General features: G+C 38.2%; 1 protein-coding gene across 3 annotated transcripts in view; it reads left to right on the top strand.

The window, feature by feature from the left end:
* AFF2 (ALF transcription elongation factor 2) overlaps positions 1–15,794 on the top strand; it is a 412,391-nt gene that overhangs the window by 247,898 nt on the left and 148,699 nt on the right. For all 3 annotated transcript variants that reach the window (XM_075132559.1, XM_048863483.2, XM_048863485.2), the window contains exons 5-7: positions 413–505; positions 3,132–3,168; positions 3,425–3,476. In XM_075132559.1, coding sequence (XP_074988660.1) covers positions 413–505; positions 3,132–3,168; positions 3,425–3,476 — 182 coding nt within the window. The remainder of the gene's footprint in view (positions 1–412; positions 506–3,131; positions 3,169–3,424; positions 3,477–15,794) is intronic.

The following is a 15,794-nucleotide window of genomic DNA, read 5'->3' as shown; positions in this document are numbered from 1 at the left end:
ATACACTAAAGATTGAGAGTTGCTCAGATGCTAGGACAGTGGGGGGCCGTTACACATACCTAAGATATCTGGCCATGGGAGTAGAACCAGCGGCTAACCTGCTGAAGGCCATCTCAGCTCCATGTTGGACATAGCTGAAATTTTCACCGGTGGGACTAGTAGCATTAAAGCATGTTTCCACTGTGCTTCCTGAGAGTATGTGATCCACTGTATAATTAGGGAGCTTATCCACCAGGTAAGGACTCGTGATGCCTTCTGAGCAAACCTGTCCCTCACCCTCTAGAAGCAGATATGTGATGTTGGCCTTGTTAATCAGTCCAGGGTTTGATGGCCAACTGTGGGGTAATTCTCTCTCTCTTTTTTTTTGTAATTGAGTGAATGACTTCTCAAAAACATATTTTCCCCCCACTAGGAGATGACCCATTCCTGGCCTCCACCTCTTACTGCTATTCACACCCCCGGCAAGGCTGAGCAGACCAAGTTTTCCATCCCAAGCAAGGTGCAGGTAGGTTATTAATTATTATTCATTCAGATATGAGTGATCTTCACTAGACACTTTGACCCATATCCTCAAAGATATTTAGACTCCTAACTTCCATTGAAATCAATTTTAGGAGCCTAAATAACCCCAATTTGAAGATCTGGAACTTTACTTTTGTGATTTGGTTTCATTTTCAAAATTCTCTTGAGATGAAAATTCTCTTTAATATGAATTCCAAATCAGCCAATTGTTATTGATAGGGCTGCTTGTTCAGAACTTCAGAAGTTACAGTAAAGGATAAAAGGAAGGTGAATCTTATCTATGTTTTCAAACGAGTCTTTTATTACAAATAATATTTACAATATGCTTATTTTTTCTCCCGTTGTTTGTGTAACACACTGGCCAAGAGTATCTTTGTCCCCACTGAAACCACCAGTATATGGGTGAAGAAGTATATGGGTCTGTTCCTCCTCTACAGTTAAAAGGACTGGTACTTTAGCAAAGTCCCAGATTCAGTCCCTGCAGATGACCCAACCTGCAAGTGGTGACTTATACTGAGATTTGAACTGCTGTGGATCTCTGACACTTGGAGTCATACTTTCTGGGGGAGCTGGAAATGTTACCCCATAGCGTGGGGTTTTGTTCTTCCCTCAATGGGCTGGACCGTGTCAACAGTTTCTGAGGCTGCTACAGCTTTGAAGACAATAAAAAGCTGATTCTTTTTACTCAAGCAATAGAGGTTTTTGCAATCATGCACTATTTCAGACATTTAAAATCAGTTTTCCCCTCACCAATTGTGTCCAGTTGTCACTATTTGCCAGAGATTCTCCCATTCCAAACCCTGCCTTCATGTGTTGGCTGAAGCTAATGTGAAATCAGTGTGGCTATTGCTATTAAAACAAAGCAAACGCCTACCATGCCATATTCCAGCAAAACATCATTGTTCTGCTCCACTACTGACAATGGCAATGCACTTACATGCTCCTGCATTAAACATCACAGGACAGATTCATATTTGGGTGCAACTCCTAACTAAGCTGAATACTCCACTTGTTTATATTACTGTAAATCTGGCTAAACGCCACAGAATCCATTTAGGTCAAAGTGGATTCATACCTATATGAGTAAGCATGGAGTCTGGCACACTGGAAGCTGTATCTTCTTAAATTAGAGCAGGACTAAATTCAGTGCTGGTTGTGTTGTTTGTTTGTTTTTTTCTGGGCCCTCCAAAAAGGGGACCATGTACTGCACTCGTTTGCTAACTTCAATGAGAGTTTTGCATTTAAAAAACCTGTGAGGTTATGATAAACGTTATGAAATATAAATCAGGCTTTTATAAAATCACATTTTAGGAAAGAGGAAAGAACATGGATGTTTCTAAGTTAGTTAACTTTACTGTGAAAAATACAGCATAAGATTGCCTACTCAGAACGTCCCACTAAATCAGTTAGAGAGAGCCAAATTGATAGGTTTTAGAGATAAAATAGATAAGAACATGTAGTCAGATAAACCTTATTATAGGTCCTCATCTTACATAAAATAATTAAGTCTCCCTATTTGTAAAATAATGCAATAGAAAAGGCAGAACTTATCATAACAATTTATTTATCCCTCTGACACTCAAATTTAAAGTGCTGTGTTTATTCTTGAAGGCATGATTCACCTCACAAGGGACTGACTAACAGTGCAGCAGAATATTAGGAACTAATAATGCCCTGAGAGAAAGTGTAGCGAGGGCTTTAATGACTTTAACATCTACAGATCTAAGACTTTTAACAAAGTGGTGCCTGTCTATAGGACTAGATTGTAAATAATGGCTTAATTTAAAATCATCACAATCTACTAGGGCCTGCTTGAGATGAAGGCTGATTTGGCATCAGGTTGATTGTAAAGCTTCATTGTTGATTGTAAAGCCAAGGGAAAGATCAAGCAAGAAAAGAATGTGAAATTAAGAATGTAGTTATACGTTACTCTGAGTCAGTGAGAAGCACATTGTTTGCAAAATGCTGTGTGCGCTCCACACTATGGGCCAGATCCTGAGCTGATGTTAAGTTAGTGCAGCTTCATTCATTTCACTGGAGCTTCACTGGTTTACACCAGCTGAAGATCTCACTCCTGTGTCTTTGTCAAGTGTACCTAAGATAGCACTCCAAAACATCTTGAATTTCAGTTTTAGATAATGACATTTTAAGCAAAAAAGAAGAGTAATGCTGCTGAACTTAATGCATAGTTATTTTAAAACTCAAGATCAAGTTCAGCCTATGCAAATGCTTCCCATTATCTTAAATGGGAACCACATGTACACATCTGTGGGTAAGACTTTAAAGGGCCAGATCATCAGCTGGTGTAAACTGATGTGTGAATTCCACACTGAAACTAAGTCAGTGTACACCAGCTGAGAATCTGGCCATTTGGGCTTAAAATAGGCTAGGTACTGAGCAGTGCAATTACACTTCAGTAGCATTCTTATGTACAGATAATACAGTTTTTAAAAAAAATTGCGGTGTTCTCTTCTCAGGCACATGCTCTGGTGTATTTTCCTTCTCTGTTTATGTTATACTAGTGCTCTTAGTCTAACAAGGGAAGATGCATCTACCGTCTTCTTCCTTTCAGTGAACTAATTCTGACATTTTTATGTTCTTCATTGTAGGATTCCCAGCACCCGACCTCAGGATACAATGTACAAAGTAGGTCTTTATTGTCCTTAATCCAAACAATCAGGGTTGGTTGAGTTTTTGTTTGTTTGTTTGTTTGTTGCCTACTTAACATCATTAATACAAAGATGAAAAATTAATTTCTAAGGTGCTAAAGCAGATCTGTTCCATTTTTGATTACATATTATGCATTGTGGCATGTTGTGAAACTACGTATAATTAGGTGGGTTGAGAGCTTAGGGCAACAGTAATCTTTTGACATTTGGAAATATGTTTCCTTTGTTTACAGAGTGGAGTGATCCAGCAGGGAAAGTTGCCACCAAGTCAGTGCCACAAAAGTCGTAAGTATTGTTACTTCCAGCTTTATATTTTGTTTTACGTTTATCTTAAGGAATGATCTTAGTTCTCCAAAGGTAACTGAACCTAGCTTACATACAATCTTGTCCTGGCATTCTGGTGTTCTCAACAGTGCTTAAAAATTAGCCACAAACCAGTTTTTTCTTCTGCGCTTATTACTGTTTCTTCTTCTTAAGCATTAACTAACAGAGGTGTATATATAAAAGATGAGTTTATTAAGCAAAATGAATGCCAATTTTATTTGTACAGCTTGCCAAAATTAAATCACTTTTAATTTGTCATCAGATGCTAAGCTTCTTACAACAGAAAATTCAACCTGATGAATAGCTGATGGAAGAATTTTAGCATTTATTTACTGAAGGAAGAGTAAAATACATTATATATTAGGCTTATGCAAGCTGGCTTTGAAAAAACAGGTCTTGAATTGTATACACATTGGGACAGTTGACAATCACACACTTAAAGAAAATCACGGAGGACCTGATTATTCACTGAGTTACATCCTTTTCCATTATGTTGTGCTGGTGTAAAACTGGAGTAAGGCAGAAGTGAATTGAGACCACAATATTTTGCACCTGAAGTGCTTTACAAATATGAATTACTTAGCAACTTTGTAAAATAGGTTACTATTATAGTTGCCATTTTACATATGAGCAAAGTACATATGAGGCTTGGATCTGGCCTAAATTCAGAGCTGCATCACTTTAACTACTGGAGTGTTTTTTAAACTGATTTGGTTAAACCAAGATACACCAATTTGTACTAGTTTAACTAAAATGTGTTTAAACCCCTGTGTGGACACTTGGATGGATTTAGAAGTGGTTTATAGCAATTTAAGCTAAACCAGTATAAGCCAGGTGAAATCAATTTTAACGTGTCTACACCGCATTTTTGAATTGATTTAATTAAATGGATTTTAAACCAGTTTTAGTTAAATCAGTACAACTTTGTGCACAGATGAGGTCTCATTGAGGTCAAGTCATATGGCAAGTCAATCACAGAGCTGGGACTAGAATCCGGGCATTCCATTCCATTGTTTTAACCTCTGGACTCCTTGACTCATGAAATAAAGTCATGCAACTTTTCTCATCTGAGTAAAGCTACTTGAATGAGTAAGGATTTTCAAAATGAGTCTTTAACACCGACCCTCTAAATTCAGTGTATTTAATTCTTCTGATTGGATGCAAAAATTGAAAGTCATCATTTAAATTTTAATGAGAATTATGAAATCTGGCTAACGATAAAAATAAATTGGCGCACGTGAGCGATATTTATTTTTCCAAAATTATCGTCAGATTAGTCCTTCCCTTATTCTATTGTTATTTCTGGAAATGATTTCAGATTTAAAAAAATATCTCACCCACTGGACCCTCTATCCTGAAAAAAGAAAGGATAAATTCATATGCCAGAATCTCTAAGTGATGCAGTGCTTACATGAAGTACTTTCTCTCGTAAAACATAAAAAATATTACTACATCTTAAAGTGATTTTGCTCCTAAAGCAAGTGTATTTGGATTCCACTGTGAAAAATATTTTGGTGAGTATACTATAAAATACAATATTTCAATAGTTTGTATCCAACAGTAATAGACTTGTCAATCATGGTTTATAGTTATAAGCTGAATTTCAAAAGAACAGCGCTTCATAGCTCAGTGGTATATAGTGCATTTAATGGGACCAAAGCTCTCTATAGGAAGCCTGATATAAAACTCGAAGACACTGAGTACATTTTATGAACCAGTTGCTCTCTATTCTGCTGCTTGATCTAAAATTCCAGTACTATCAATCAGATTTCTGCTGGAATGAACTGCCTTCTTATGGTCGGTGATGGATTTTACACATGACAGATCAGAGCGGCAATGAAGTTACTTTTATTTTTAGCTTCCAAATGAAGATCAGCTAACCCGTTACTATATTTTTTTCCCTTTCACTACAAAGAAATTGTTAAGGCAACTTCCAAGAATTTCCATAGGTCTTTGGGAAGGTTATATTGCTTAGGAGGCAATCCATTGTGCCGCTTAAAGTATGGTAGGCAAGACTCTGCCCTTAGATCTGCATGTACAGCTTCCACTAACTTCAGCTGGAGTTGGTTGCACATGCCTGAGGAGAGAATGAAAGCAAAGCAGATTGTGGGTGAAACCAATGATGATATTATCAAATAATCATAGCTAGATGGCAGATTTATTGATCCTGCTATCGTTATCCATTTTAATAGCAAGATATTTACGATTCTGTGGTTCCATAATTCCTGAGGTATGGTTGGGATTCTAGGATCTACTGGTAAAATTATGGTTCCTGCATATACCAGCACCATTGCTCCATGCTATAGAGCACACACCCTAATCTTAGCTCTGTCCCTGCTGGGATTCTTGTCTCTAACCACCAACTCCACGTATCTCACTTATAGTGCTGCTAACTGGATCTGTTTTTCACTATTTCATCTTGAGCTGCTGCTGCTAAACAGATGTGGCACAGGTGTGTTCACCTCTTTCTATCCATGGTGGGAGGTATCTTTGCGCTGGACACGTGTGTGAGTCGATGTCACAGTTGTCCTTCATCTTGTTTATGATTACATGCAAATCTTATGAAACCTGAGAGTACCTGTCCCATTAATATCACTCCTGTTGGCAATCGTATTGATCCCATCAGTTCTCTCAGAAATCTGCTTGTGATCTTTGATCAGGAGTTGGAGCAAAGGTACTCACATTCATCATATTACCCAGCTATCCTCCTGCCAGCTTAGGAATTAGGTGCTATTTATAGGCCGGTGCCAAGATTCTGGAACATGCTTTGGTCACGTTGAGACTTGATTACATGCTGCTTTACTCTGCTCCAATAGACAATGCTCTGTGCATGTCAGGGTCAGAATTAAGGTTTTTATGTATGGTGTGTGGTGTATGGTAGAAAGGTGTGTGCCTGTAGGTGCACGAACACAGAGTATTTACTGTCAGATGGCTTAAGTTTCCATTTCCTTGCTTGTATGGGTTTGTGTCAGCATGTTATTATGGTAACCTAAATTGTTTCACAGCCAAGTATTTTTGTGTATGAATTTTTTACTTTTTTAATGTTTAAAATATATAATGTCACACTCAAACTCAGGGGGCATGAGAAACCACAGCACAGTGCAGGAGATCAGATGGGGTGTGTTGAGTTGTGTCAAGGAACGGGCCCACAACGGCCTAAAGGCCTGATCCTGCAAACACATATAAGTAACTTGACTCATGAGTAGTCCCACTGAAGTGATATTTTTATTCCTAGCCATACAATTTTAATATGAAATTTATATATAGATATATCAAAAAGGTATTGTAGCTGAAACCAATAATAACTGTATCTAGCTCTTATGTAGTGCTTTTCTTCAGTAGATCTCAAAGCACTTCACAACTTTTAATGTATTTATCCTTCCCCTGTGAGGTAGGGTGCTATTATTTTCCCCATTTTACAGATAGCCTCTCTGTGTCTCAGTTTCCTAAGTGACTTGCCCAAGGTCACACTGGAAGTCTGGTGGAGCAGATAACTGGACCCTGATTTCCCAAGTCTTAGGCTAGTGCCCTAACCACTGGGCTATCCTTCCTCTCCAAAGGATGATCCAGGATTGTGAAAAAACTACAGGACTTGGCTTCTCATCTTCTTCTTCTTCTCCTTCTTCTTTTTTTGACCAGTCCTCAATAACACTTGGCTTCTCATCTTCTTCAAAAAAGCAAACGGGATGTTAGGAATCATTAAAAAAGGGATAGAGAATAAGACAGAGAATATCTTATTGCCCTTATATAAATCCATGGTACACCCACATCTTGAATACTGGGTACAGATGTGGTCCTCTCGTCTCAAAAAAGATATACTGGCATTGGAAAAGGTTCAGAAAAGGGCAACTAAAATGATTAGGGGTTTGGAACGGGTTCCATATGAGGAGAGATTAAAGAGGCTAGGACTTTTCAGCTTGGAAAAGAAGGAGACTAAGGAGGGATATGATAGAGGTATATAAAATCATGAGTGGGGTGGAGAAAGTGAATAAGGAAAAGTTATTTATTTGTTCCCATAATATAAGAACTAGGAGCACCAAATGAAATGAATGGGTATCAGGTTTAAAACAAATAAAAGGAAGTTCTTCTTCACTCAGCGCACAGTCAACCTGTGGAACTCCTTGCCTGAGGAGGTTGTGAAGGCTAGGACTATAACAGGGTTTAAAAGAGAACTGGATACATTCATGGAGGTTAAGTCCATTAATGGCTGTTAGCCTGGATGGGTAAGGAATGGTGTCCCTAGCCTCTGTTTGTCAGAGGGTGGAGATGGATGCCAGGAGAGAGATCACTTGATCATTACCTGTTTGGTTCACTCCCTCTGGGGCACCTCGCATTGGCCACTGTTGGTAGAAAGGATGCTGGGCTGGATGGACCTTTGGTCTGACCCAGTATGGCCATTCTTATGTTTTTATGGTTGTTCGTTTTTTTCTTATAGATTACATATAGTACAATAAATTGATAACCAGTCTACTCCTATTAGTTTTTTATGAAGCATAGTAAGGAGCAAAAGATAAGGTGCAACCAATTGCAAGGAGAAGGATCATCTGTCAACATCCATGAATTCAAGAGTATGTAGTCAGCCCTTGACTGAGGTTTGTGTTATATAATTACCATTGAGAGTATGTCATCCTCAAACATCCAGTTCTTTTGTTCTGTTTGGTTGTTAGCACTTGGCCTGTGTCCAGTTGGAAAGCACCCAGAACCTTTTTAATCAAGCACATCCTGTGTTCTAAGTCATACTGCAGAGTACTCTTGGGTAGTTTCCATAAAAGCCCAGCTAAAAAGAAGAATGTAAGCATAATGGTATTCTTTCCTTGTCATAAAATGTCTTCCTATACTTATTGTATTAACACAGTATTAAAAGGTCCTACTCATGGATTCAGTGAACTATCGGAAACCATTAAAAACTTGGAACAGGAAAATTTAATGGGTCGGACAAAAACAACAACTTGTTTTATCTTTATCGGATTTTTGTGAGCCTTCAGACTATAGTCTACAGCCTGTGCAGTAACTAGAGAAAAGCTAAATTCAGATTACTCAAAAACATGCAAAACAACTTGGTGAACAATTTCACATGACATTTTGGCAAACACTTCCTTGCAATTTTTGCACTCTTTTCCTATTCAATGTGGTAAAAAATTACACTGAAAATCAGAAGAATTTCTTTAAAAAGCTGAAAATGAGTCAGTGGCCATTATTTAACTTGTTTAAAGCCACGGAGAATCCCACTGATAAAACTGGGATTCACCACAGATAAGATCCTGACCCCCTTGAAGTCATAGGAGTTTTACCATTGACTTCAGTAGGTCCAGAATTTCCCCACATGGCTTTAAACAAGTTGCAATAAATACCAGTAGTTTCCGAATCCCAAAGATTATGATAATACTTGGTAGAAGCCCATCTTAAAATGGAAATGTGCTGCTTGATGTTTATCTGTTTCATAAGTGTCTAATGGCTTGTTGGAAGTTCTCTGTTATGTCAGGGACAGTCACCTGGGAGCACAAAAAACAAAATTTGGCAGCGTGCTCAAGCTATGAATTAAAGGTAATTCATGGTTTGAAGCGAATCAGCATGAGTTCCTTATGAGGAGTCATTAGATATCAAGAGGATTTTACACCAAGGACTATATACTGGATAATGTGACAACTAGAAATATTGGTATTCTTGAACAGTCAAATCAAGACACGCTGATGCATCCTTAAACTTGAAAGAAATCACTATTAAAAACTGGGGTTCATGTAAGGGTGGTATATGATTTTCAGTTTAATTGCACACACTAAAAACTTTCAAAGTTTTATGTCCAACTAGAATAAGAAGAATGTTGTTGTATGTATTTATGTATCAACATACCAAACATTTTATGGGAGCTTCAGTCATACTCCAGTTTGGGTATGATAGTTTTAAAATCTTACATTTCTGAAATTCTAGCATTTGTAGCCAAAGGTCTTTCTACATTGCAGTGAAACACTCACAGCTGGCTTGGGCTCATGGGGCTTGGGCTGCGGGGCAGTAACATTATGGTGTAGGCATTCAGGCTCAGGCTGGAGCCCAAGTTCTAGGGCCCTGTGAGTGGGGAGGGTCCCAAAGCCCAGGCTCTGGCCCGAGCCTGAATGTTTACACTGCAATTTTACAGCACCATTGCCCAAGCCCCAGTCAGCTGACACAGACCAGCTGCAGGTGTTCCATTGCCATGTAGACATACCTTAAAGCTCTTGATCTAAAGCATGAGAGTGTCCAGTGATCCCACATTGTTGATAGCCTGATTCATTTTACAGTGTATGTTCAATTTCACTTTGTAAGTGGGGAATGCTTTAATCATTAGACTAACTACTGACTGTTTGCTAACCTAAGGAAGTTCCAAAGATATTCCCTCTAGGTAAGCTGGCAATGTCACGAATTCAAGGGGCTTACACAACCACATATAAAATTATCATAATGAAACAACAGGGCATGCAAGTGGAACACCATTATCTCTAGAGAGCTCCAGTGCAGTATATTAACGGACCGAGTAGAAAGCAAGAACAAAAAAAAAAGCCTATTTTGATTAGCTGTCATTCATCTTTCATATTTACTGTCTCATTTTGTTAATTAGGAGTTTGCTTTGCACCCTTTTGCTAGAGTGGGTTCTTGAATGTTACCTTCCATGATCCAGGGCAAAGATAATGATCAGTCAACATTGTATCTTTGTTCCTTACTGCCTGGGTTCTCCTTTTGAGCAAAGTCCTAAATAATTGGGACTCAAACAACGTTTATGTAGCTGCAGAAAATATTTCTTATGGCCCATTGCAGAAAGAAGCAAACTTGCAAAACATTTCAGCGTCTATTAAATATAGTAGAATTCAGTGTCGTAATTAAAAACACTGTGTCCCAGAAGATAAACGCATTATTCAAAATAATTTCTAAATTATACTTTTAATTTGTTTTCATTATTCAAATGGCTCTTATGCAGTTTAACCTCCCTGTCAAAATAAAATATCTGCTACTGCACTCTTTTCAATGATCTCCTCTTGACATATTTATAGATCAGTTTAAAAGATCATGTGAACAAGGGAAATTAATTTGCTTGTAATTCACTGATCAACGTTAAATATTTTTTTGTTGAACATCACAGAGACAGATAGTGACTGCCGTAAGAGTGCTTGTAACAAACTGACCAACTGCCTGCTTGCCAATGTTTGGAACTTTAATACGCACGAAAGATTACAATTTAAAAATAGCCTCTGATACTGTATTAGTCACCATTTATTCACTGTTACTAAGTAGTAGTATCTGCAATACCACTATTATAGTAATTCTCTACATTGAACATAGGGCATACCACCGCTTGGTAAACAGATAAATGCTGACTGTTTAATGGCAACCACTCTGTATGTTAACAGTAAAATGATAAGGGTACATATGATGCCAATAGGAGTTTTTTTCCTTATGCTCTTTGTATTGATGCCCATTTTAGTATTTACAACATTTTAGACCTGGCACAAGTTCTCCTGGGTTTAAGGAGTTCTGCCAACAGCCACTAATCCAGCAGAATGTGTTGCACCTTTATAACTCAAGGTCAGCCTCAAGCTGACGCTCTGTTTTATTTTTCCATGGGATGGATTCCCTTCAAAACGTCAGCCTAGCTTCAAACCTATATTTTGGAAAACCTATGTACTGTGTAAATCTGAAAATATATGTCCTGTTCAGGACAGGGGAAGCAGCTGTAGCCAGAACCTCTCTTCCACAATTTCTGCTCCAAACTGCATCCCATTTCTTCCTCTTCGGATTTCCATCCTACCTGCCAACTGACCTCTCTATTTCCGCTCCCCACAATTTGGATCTCTATCCATCTCCTCACTTCTGGTCTCTCTCCCTACACTTATGGTGCATAGCCCGACCATGTCTCGTTCCTCTGTGCTTCAGGCCCTTTCTCGTCTACTACACCTTACTAGTCCTTTAAGCTTAAATGACTCATACTTCCTCCACTTTCTTCCAGCAGCAGTCAGCCACCTGCTGTGTAGTATTTGAGGCGAATGAATTGTCACCCAGATTTACTGCCTCCAGGAAATACTGTAGGCACAATATGAAATGAGACAGAAGCCTGAAAGAAGAATGGATTTTGCTAGGAAATTTTGCGTTCATGATATTGGAATGGGCTGTTTTTGTCCTAAATATTGAAAAGCAAAGCCAACAGCCACTAGTCTTAAATTCACAATTTAATTCTCTATATCCTACTTCTGAATCGCTGTGACACAGCCCCTAGAATCCTCCACATTTTCCTCAGCCCTACACCCTCCAACTTGAGGAACTCCTATTGCTGTAATTATCCTTAGGGCTGAGGACTCCAGAGCCCATCAGTGTTGCAGCCTGACTGACCAGAGGACTTATTTTTCAAGTGAAACAAAGTTCTCCCATCATCTCATGTGCTGAGGAGCACAGTCTCTGCAGTACTTTCAGCCCCTAACAGCCCTGGAGGAAAGAGACTGGAAGTATGCCATGACTATAAATAGGTTCTCTCAGACTGATTACAAATTTCCCCACTGGCAGGTCAGGTTAGTTAACACTCTCCCAAATTCCAGGAGGACAACTTTTTGTTCCCTTGAACGTTGGAGAAAATACAATTAAAGATTATCCTAATACTATCCCATGACTTTCTGAAAATAAGATATAAGCCTGGAAAAGGCTAATCTTCCAAAGAAACATCCAGGTAAATCACAAAAGGGTTCTAAGAAGCTGGCAAATATGAAGCCATGTCCTCATTTCAATGCTAGCTTCCTTCCCCGCCACCCCCCACCCCCGCCTACAAATATGTATACAAAATATGAACATAGTTTAGACTAGCAAGAAAAATGGTCACTTACTGAAAACATTGCCAAATGGCTTATATATCATATACCTGTATATATAAAAGAAGGGTCTTATTTAGTTTAAAAAAAACTTTGCTGAACAAAAGATCTTGACAGATCTTGAGAGAAAGATATTGACCAGTTTACTGTATGTATCTTCTTATATTGACCAGAGAGAGGATAAAATGCAACTCTCAAGCTTGTCTGGGTTTGTGTGACGTAGTCAATATCTCCAGCGATGAAGGCATGACTTTCACAACTATCTACTTTTTGCAGGCTATATAGATCCCATTTCTTCCTTATGTGCTATTCCTGACAAGTGAACTCTGTTTTAAAGTGGTATCTTTGCCTCTCAAAGGACAGTAAGGAATGCAAATGAGCATTCAGCACATTTGATTTAGCATGAATTTATATAGTTCCAGACAAATTTGAAAGCTTATACAAATCATATATTTTTCAAGTTTGGCTGTATTCCAGAATGGAATTTTTTGTTAGGTGAAACCTTTATCTCAGCTCCTTTTTGTGGCTCTTTAGTCTGAGATTGAAGAGGAACTGAAACTGGTGACCTGTCTTGACCTTTAGTACTGGATTAAAATTCCAAGTTGCTACCATGGCAACTGTACCTTGAAAATTAGATCCTGACAGAAGCACTAAGAAACTTAAAACTGCAACTGCTGCACTGAACTCTGAAGAAAGGTTGCTTACAATTGTCAGTGACAGGCTCTTAATTGAAATAATCTGCCTTTCCCTTTGCTTAAAAAAAAAAGAAAGAAAGAAAGAAAGAAAGAAAGAAAAATGAAATGAAAGAACAAAAAGATTTTATCTCAATAGATTTTTTTAAGTGAAAAAATCTGCTGTGATTCAAACTAAAGTGTACTCTGCAGCATGAAATTAAATCAGTTTTAGACCAATTTATCGGATTCAAGAGGACTACGATATTAGAGGTGGCAGCATGCTAAACTACATGATAAGGACAGCCTCAGACATGCACGTGTAAAGGTCTAAACCACAAAACCCAGGCTGGTACCAGGGGCCAGGCAGTGGCCAGCATTAACTCACAGGTTAGCTTGTTACTCCCCCCCCCCCCAACCTTTAACCCTGCAGTGGAAATCAAAAGAGACATCACAAATGTTGTGTCTGATTCCCAGTATCCATGCAATTATCCATTTCCTAACTACAAAGGGATAAGCATAAGCCAGATAGCACTATTGCAGATCAAGTGTGATAGAAGTTACTCATTTTCCAATCTAATCAATGCAACAGTCAGCCAGAGATAACAGTATAACTCCTTCACCACTCACGGAGGGTAAGTTGTTTTTTTTCCCATAAGGAAAAAGAACAAGGTTGCAACATGAAAGGAAAAGGCACTGTGAGCTGCATAAAGGACTTTCTGGCCTTCTCATCTCCACTTCACTCAGGTAAAAAACCTAAGTGTCATCCATTAGTAATGATTCCAAAGGAAATGTCAAATTCAAAGGGAATCTGCAGCCAAAATAACATAAATATGTTTGCCTTATTCTAGGGTATTACTAAAAGTGTTTCTAAATGTAGAGATGTTGGGGTTGCAGGAAAGGCAGATGGAAATAGGTGCACAACTTGCATGGTCAGACATAGCAATTACAAATCCAATCTCATGCATGTCATCTAGAAAGTTAATCTTAGGATCTTCGTGCAAGCATGGTAAAAGAATTCATACTTACAGTTAAGTCACTTTCTAGTGTACATCAAAGAAATTATAAAATAGGGAGATCAAGTTTTAATGTTTTGATTCTTTATAAGGCACCATGTATACCTGTGAAATTCTACAAACATTTAACATTAATAATATAACAGATCTCTCCCCACCTTTATTTATAGGCAGGCCATTAGCACTGCCTATTATTAAACTTTCCAACACTTCCCATTATAAGGCCCTGTTTTCAGTTCCTCATAACTTTGCCAAATTTTAATCACGCGAGCTACAATTTTCCATGCTGGGTATCTGCCTCAGGTTGAGTTACTATGACTACTATTATCTTTTATTTGTTAGGACTGTCGATTAATCGCAGCTAACTCACACGATTAACTCAAAAAAATTAATCGCAATTAAAAAAATTAATCATGATTAATCGCAGTTTTAATCGCACTGTTAAACAATAGAATACCAATTGAAATTTATTAAATATTTTAGGACGTTTTTCTACATTTTCATATATATTGATTTCAATTACAACACAGAATACAAAGTGTATATTATTTTTTATTACAAATATTTGCACTGTAAAAATGATAAACAAAAGAAATAGTATTTTTCAATTCACCTCATACAAGTACTGTAGTGCAATCTCTTGGTCATGAAAGTGCAACTTACAGATGTAGGGTTTTTTTGTTACATAACTGCACTCAAAAACAAAACAATGTAAAATTTTAGAGCCTACAAGTCCACTCAGTCCTACTACTTGTTCAGCCAATCACTAAGGAGATAATGCTGCCCTCTTATTATTTACAATGTCACCAGAAAGTGAGAACAGGCATTTACATGGCACTTTTGTAGCCTGCATTGCAAGGTATTTACGTGCCAGATATGCTAAACGTTTGTATGCCCCTTCATGCTTCAGCCATTATTCCAGAGGACATTCTTCCATGCTGATGACGCTTGTTAAAGAATAATGTGTTAATTAAATTTGTGTCTGAACTCCTTGAGAGAGAATTGTATGTCCCCTGCTCTGTTTTACCCACATTCTGCCATATATTTCATGTTATAGCAGTCTCGGATGATGACCTAGCACATGTTGTTCATTTTAAGAACACTTTCAAGCCAGATTTCACAAAACGCAAAAAAGGTACCAATGCGAGATTTCTAAAGATAGCTACAGAACTTGACCCAAGGTTTAAGAATCTGAAGTGCCTTCCAAAATCTGAGAGGGGTGAGGTGTGGTGCATGCTTTCCGAAGTCTTAAAAACAGCAACGTTCCAATGTGGAAACCACAGAACCCCAACCACCAAAAAAGAAAATCAACCTTCTGGTGGTGGCATCAGACTCAGATAATGAAAATTAGCATGCTTCGGTCTGCACTGCATTGGATTGTTATCGAGCAGAAACCATCATCACCATGGATGCATGTCCCCTGGAATGGTGGTTGAAGCATGAAGGGACATATGAATCTTTAGCGCATCTGGCACATAAATATCTTGCAGTGCTGGCTACAACAGTGCCATGAGAACACCTGTTCTCACTTTCAGGTGACACTGTAAACAAGAAGCTGACAGCATTATCTCCTGTAAATGTAAACAAACTTGTTTGCGTGGGTGATTGGCAGAACAAGTAGCAGGACTGAGTGGACTTGCAGGCTCTAAAATTTTACATTGTTTTATTTTTGAATGCAGGATTTTTTTTACATAATTCTACATTTGTAAGTTCAACTTTCTTGACAAAGAGATTGAACTATGATACTTGTATTAGGTGAATTGAAAA

This window comes from Caretta caretta, chromosome 9 (assembly GCF_965140235.1).
Source record: "Caretta caretta isolate rCarCar2 chromosome 9, rCarCar1.hap1, whole genome shotgun sequence".
Classification (NCBI taxonomy): Eukaryota; Metazoa; Chordata; order Testudines; family Cheloniidae; genus Caretta; species Caretta caretta.
This window is presented reverse-complemented; position numbering and strand designations above follow the sequence as displayed.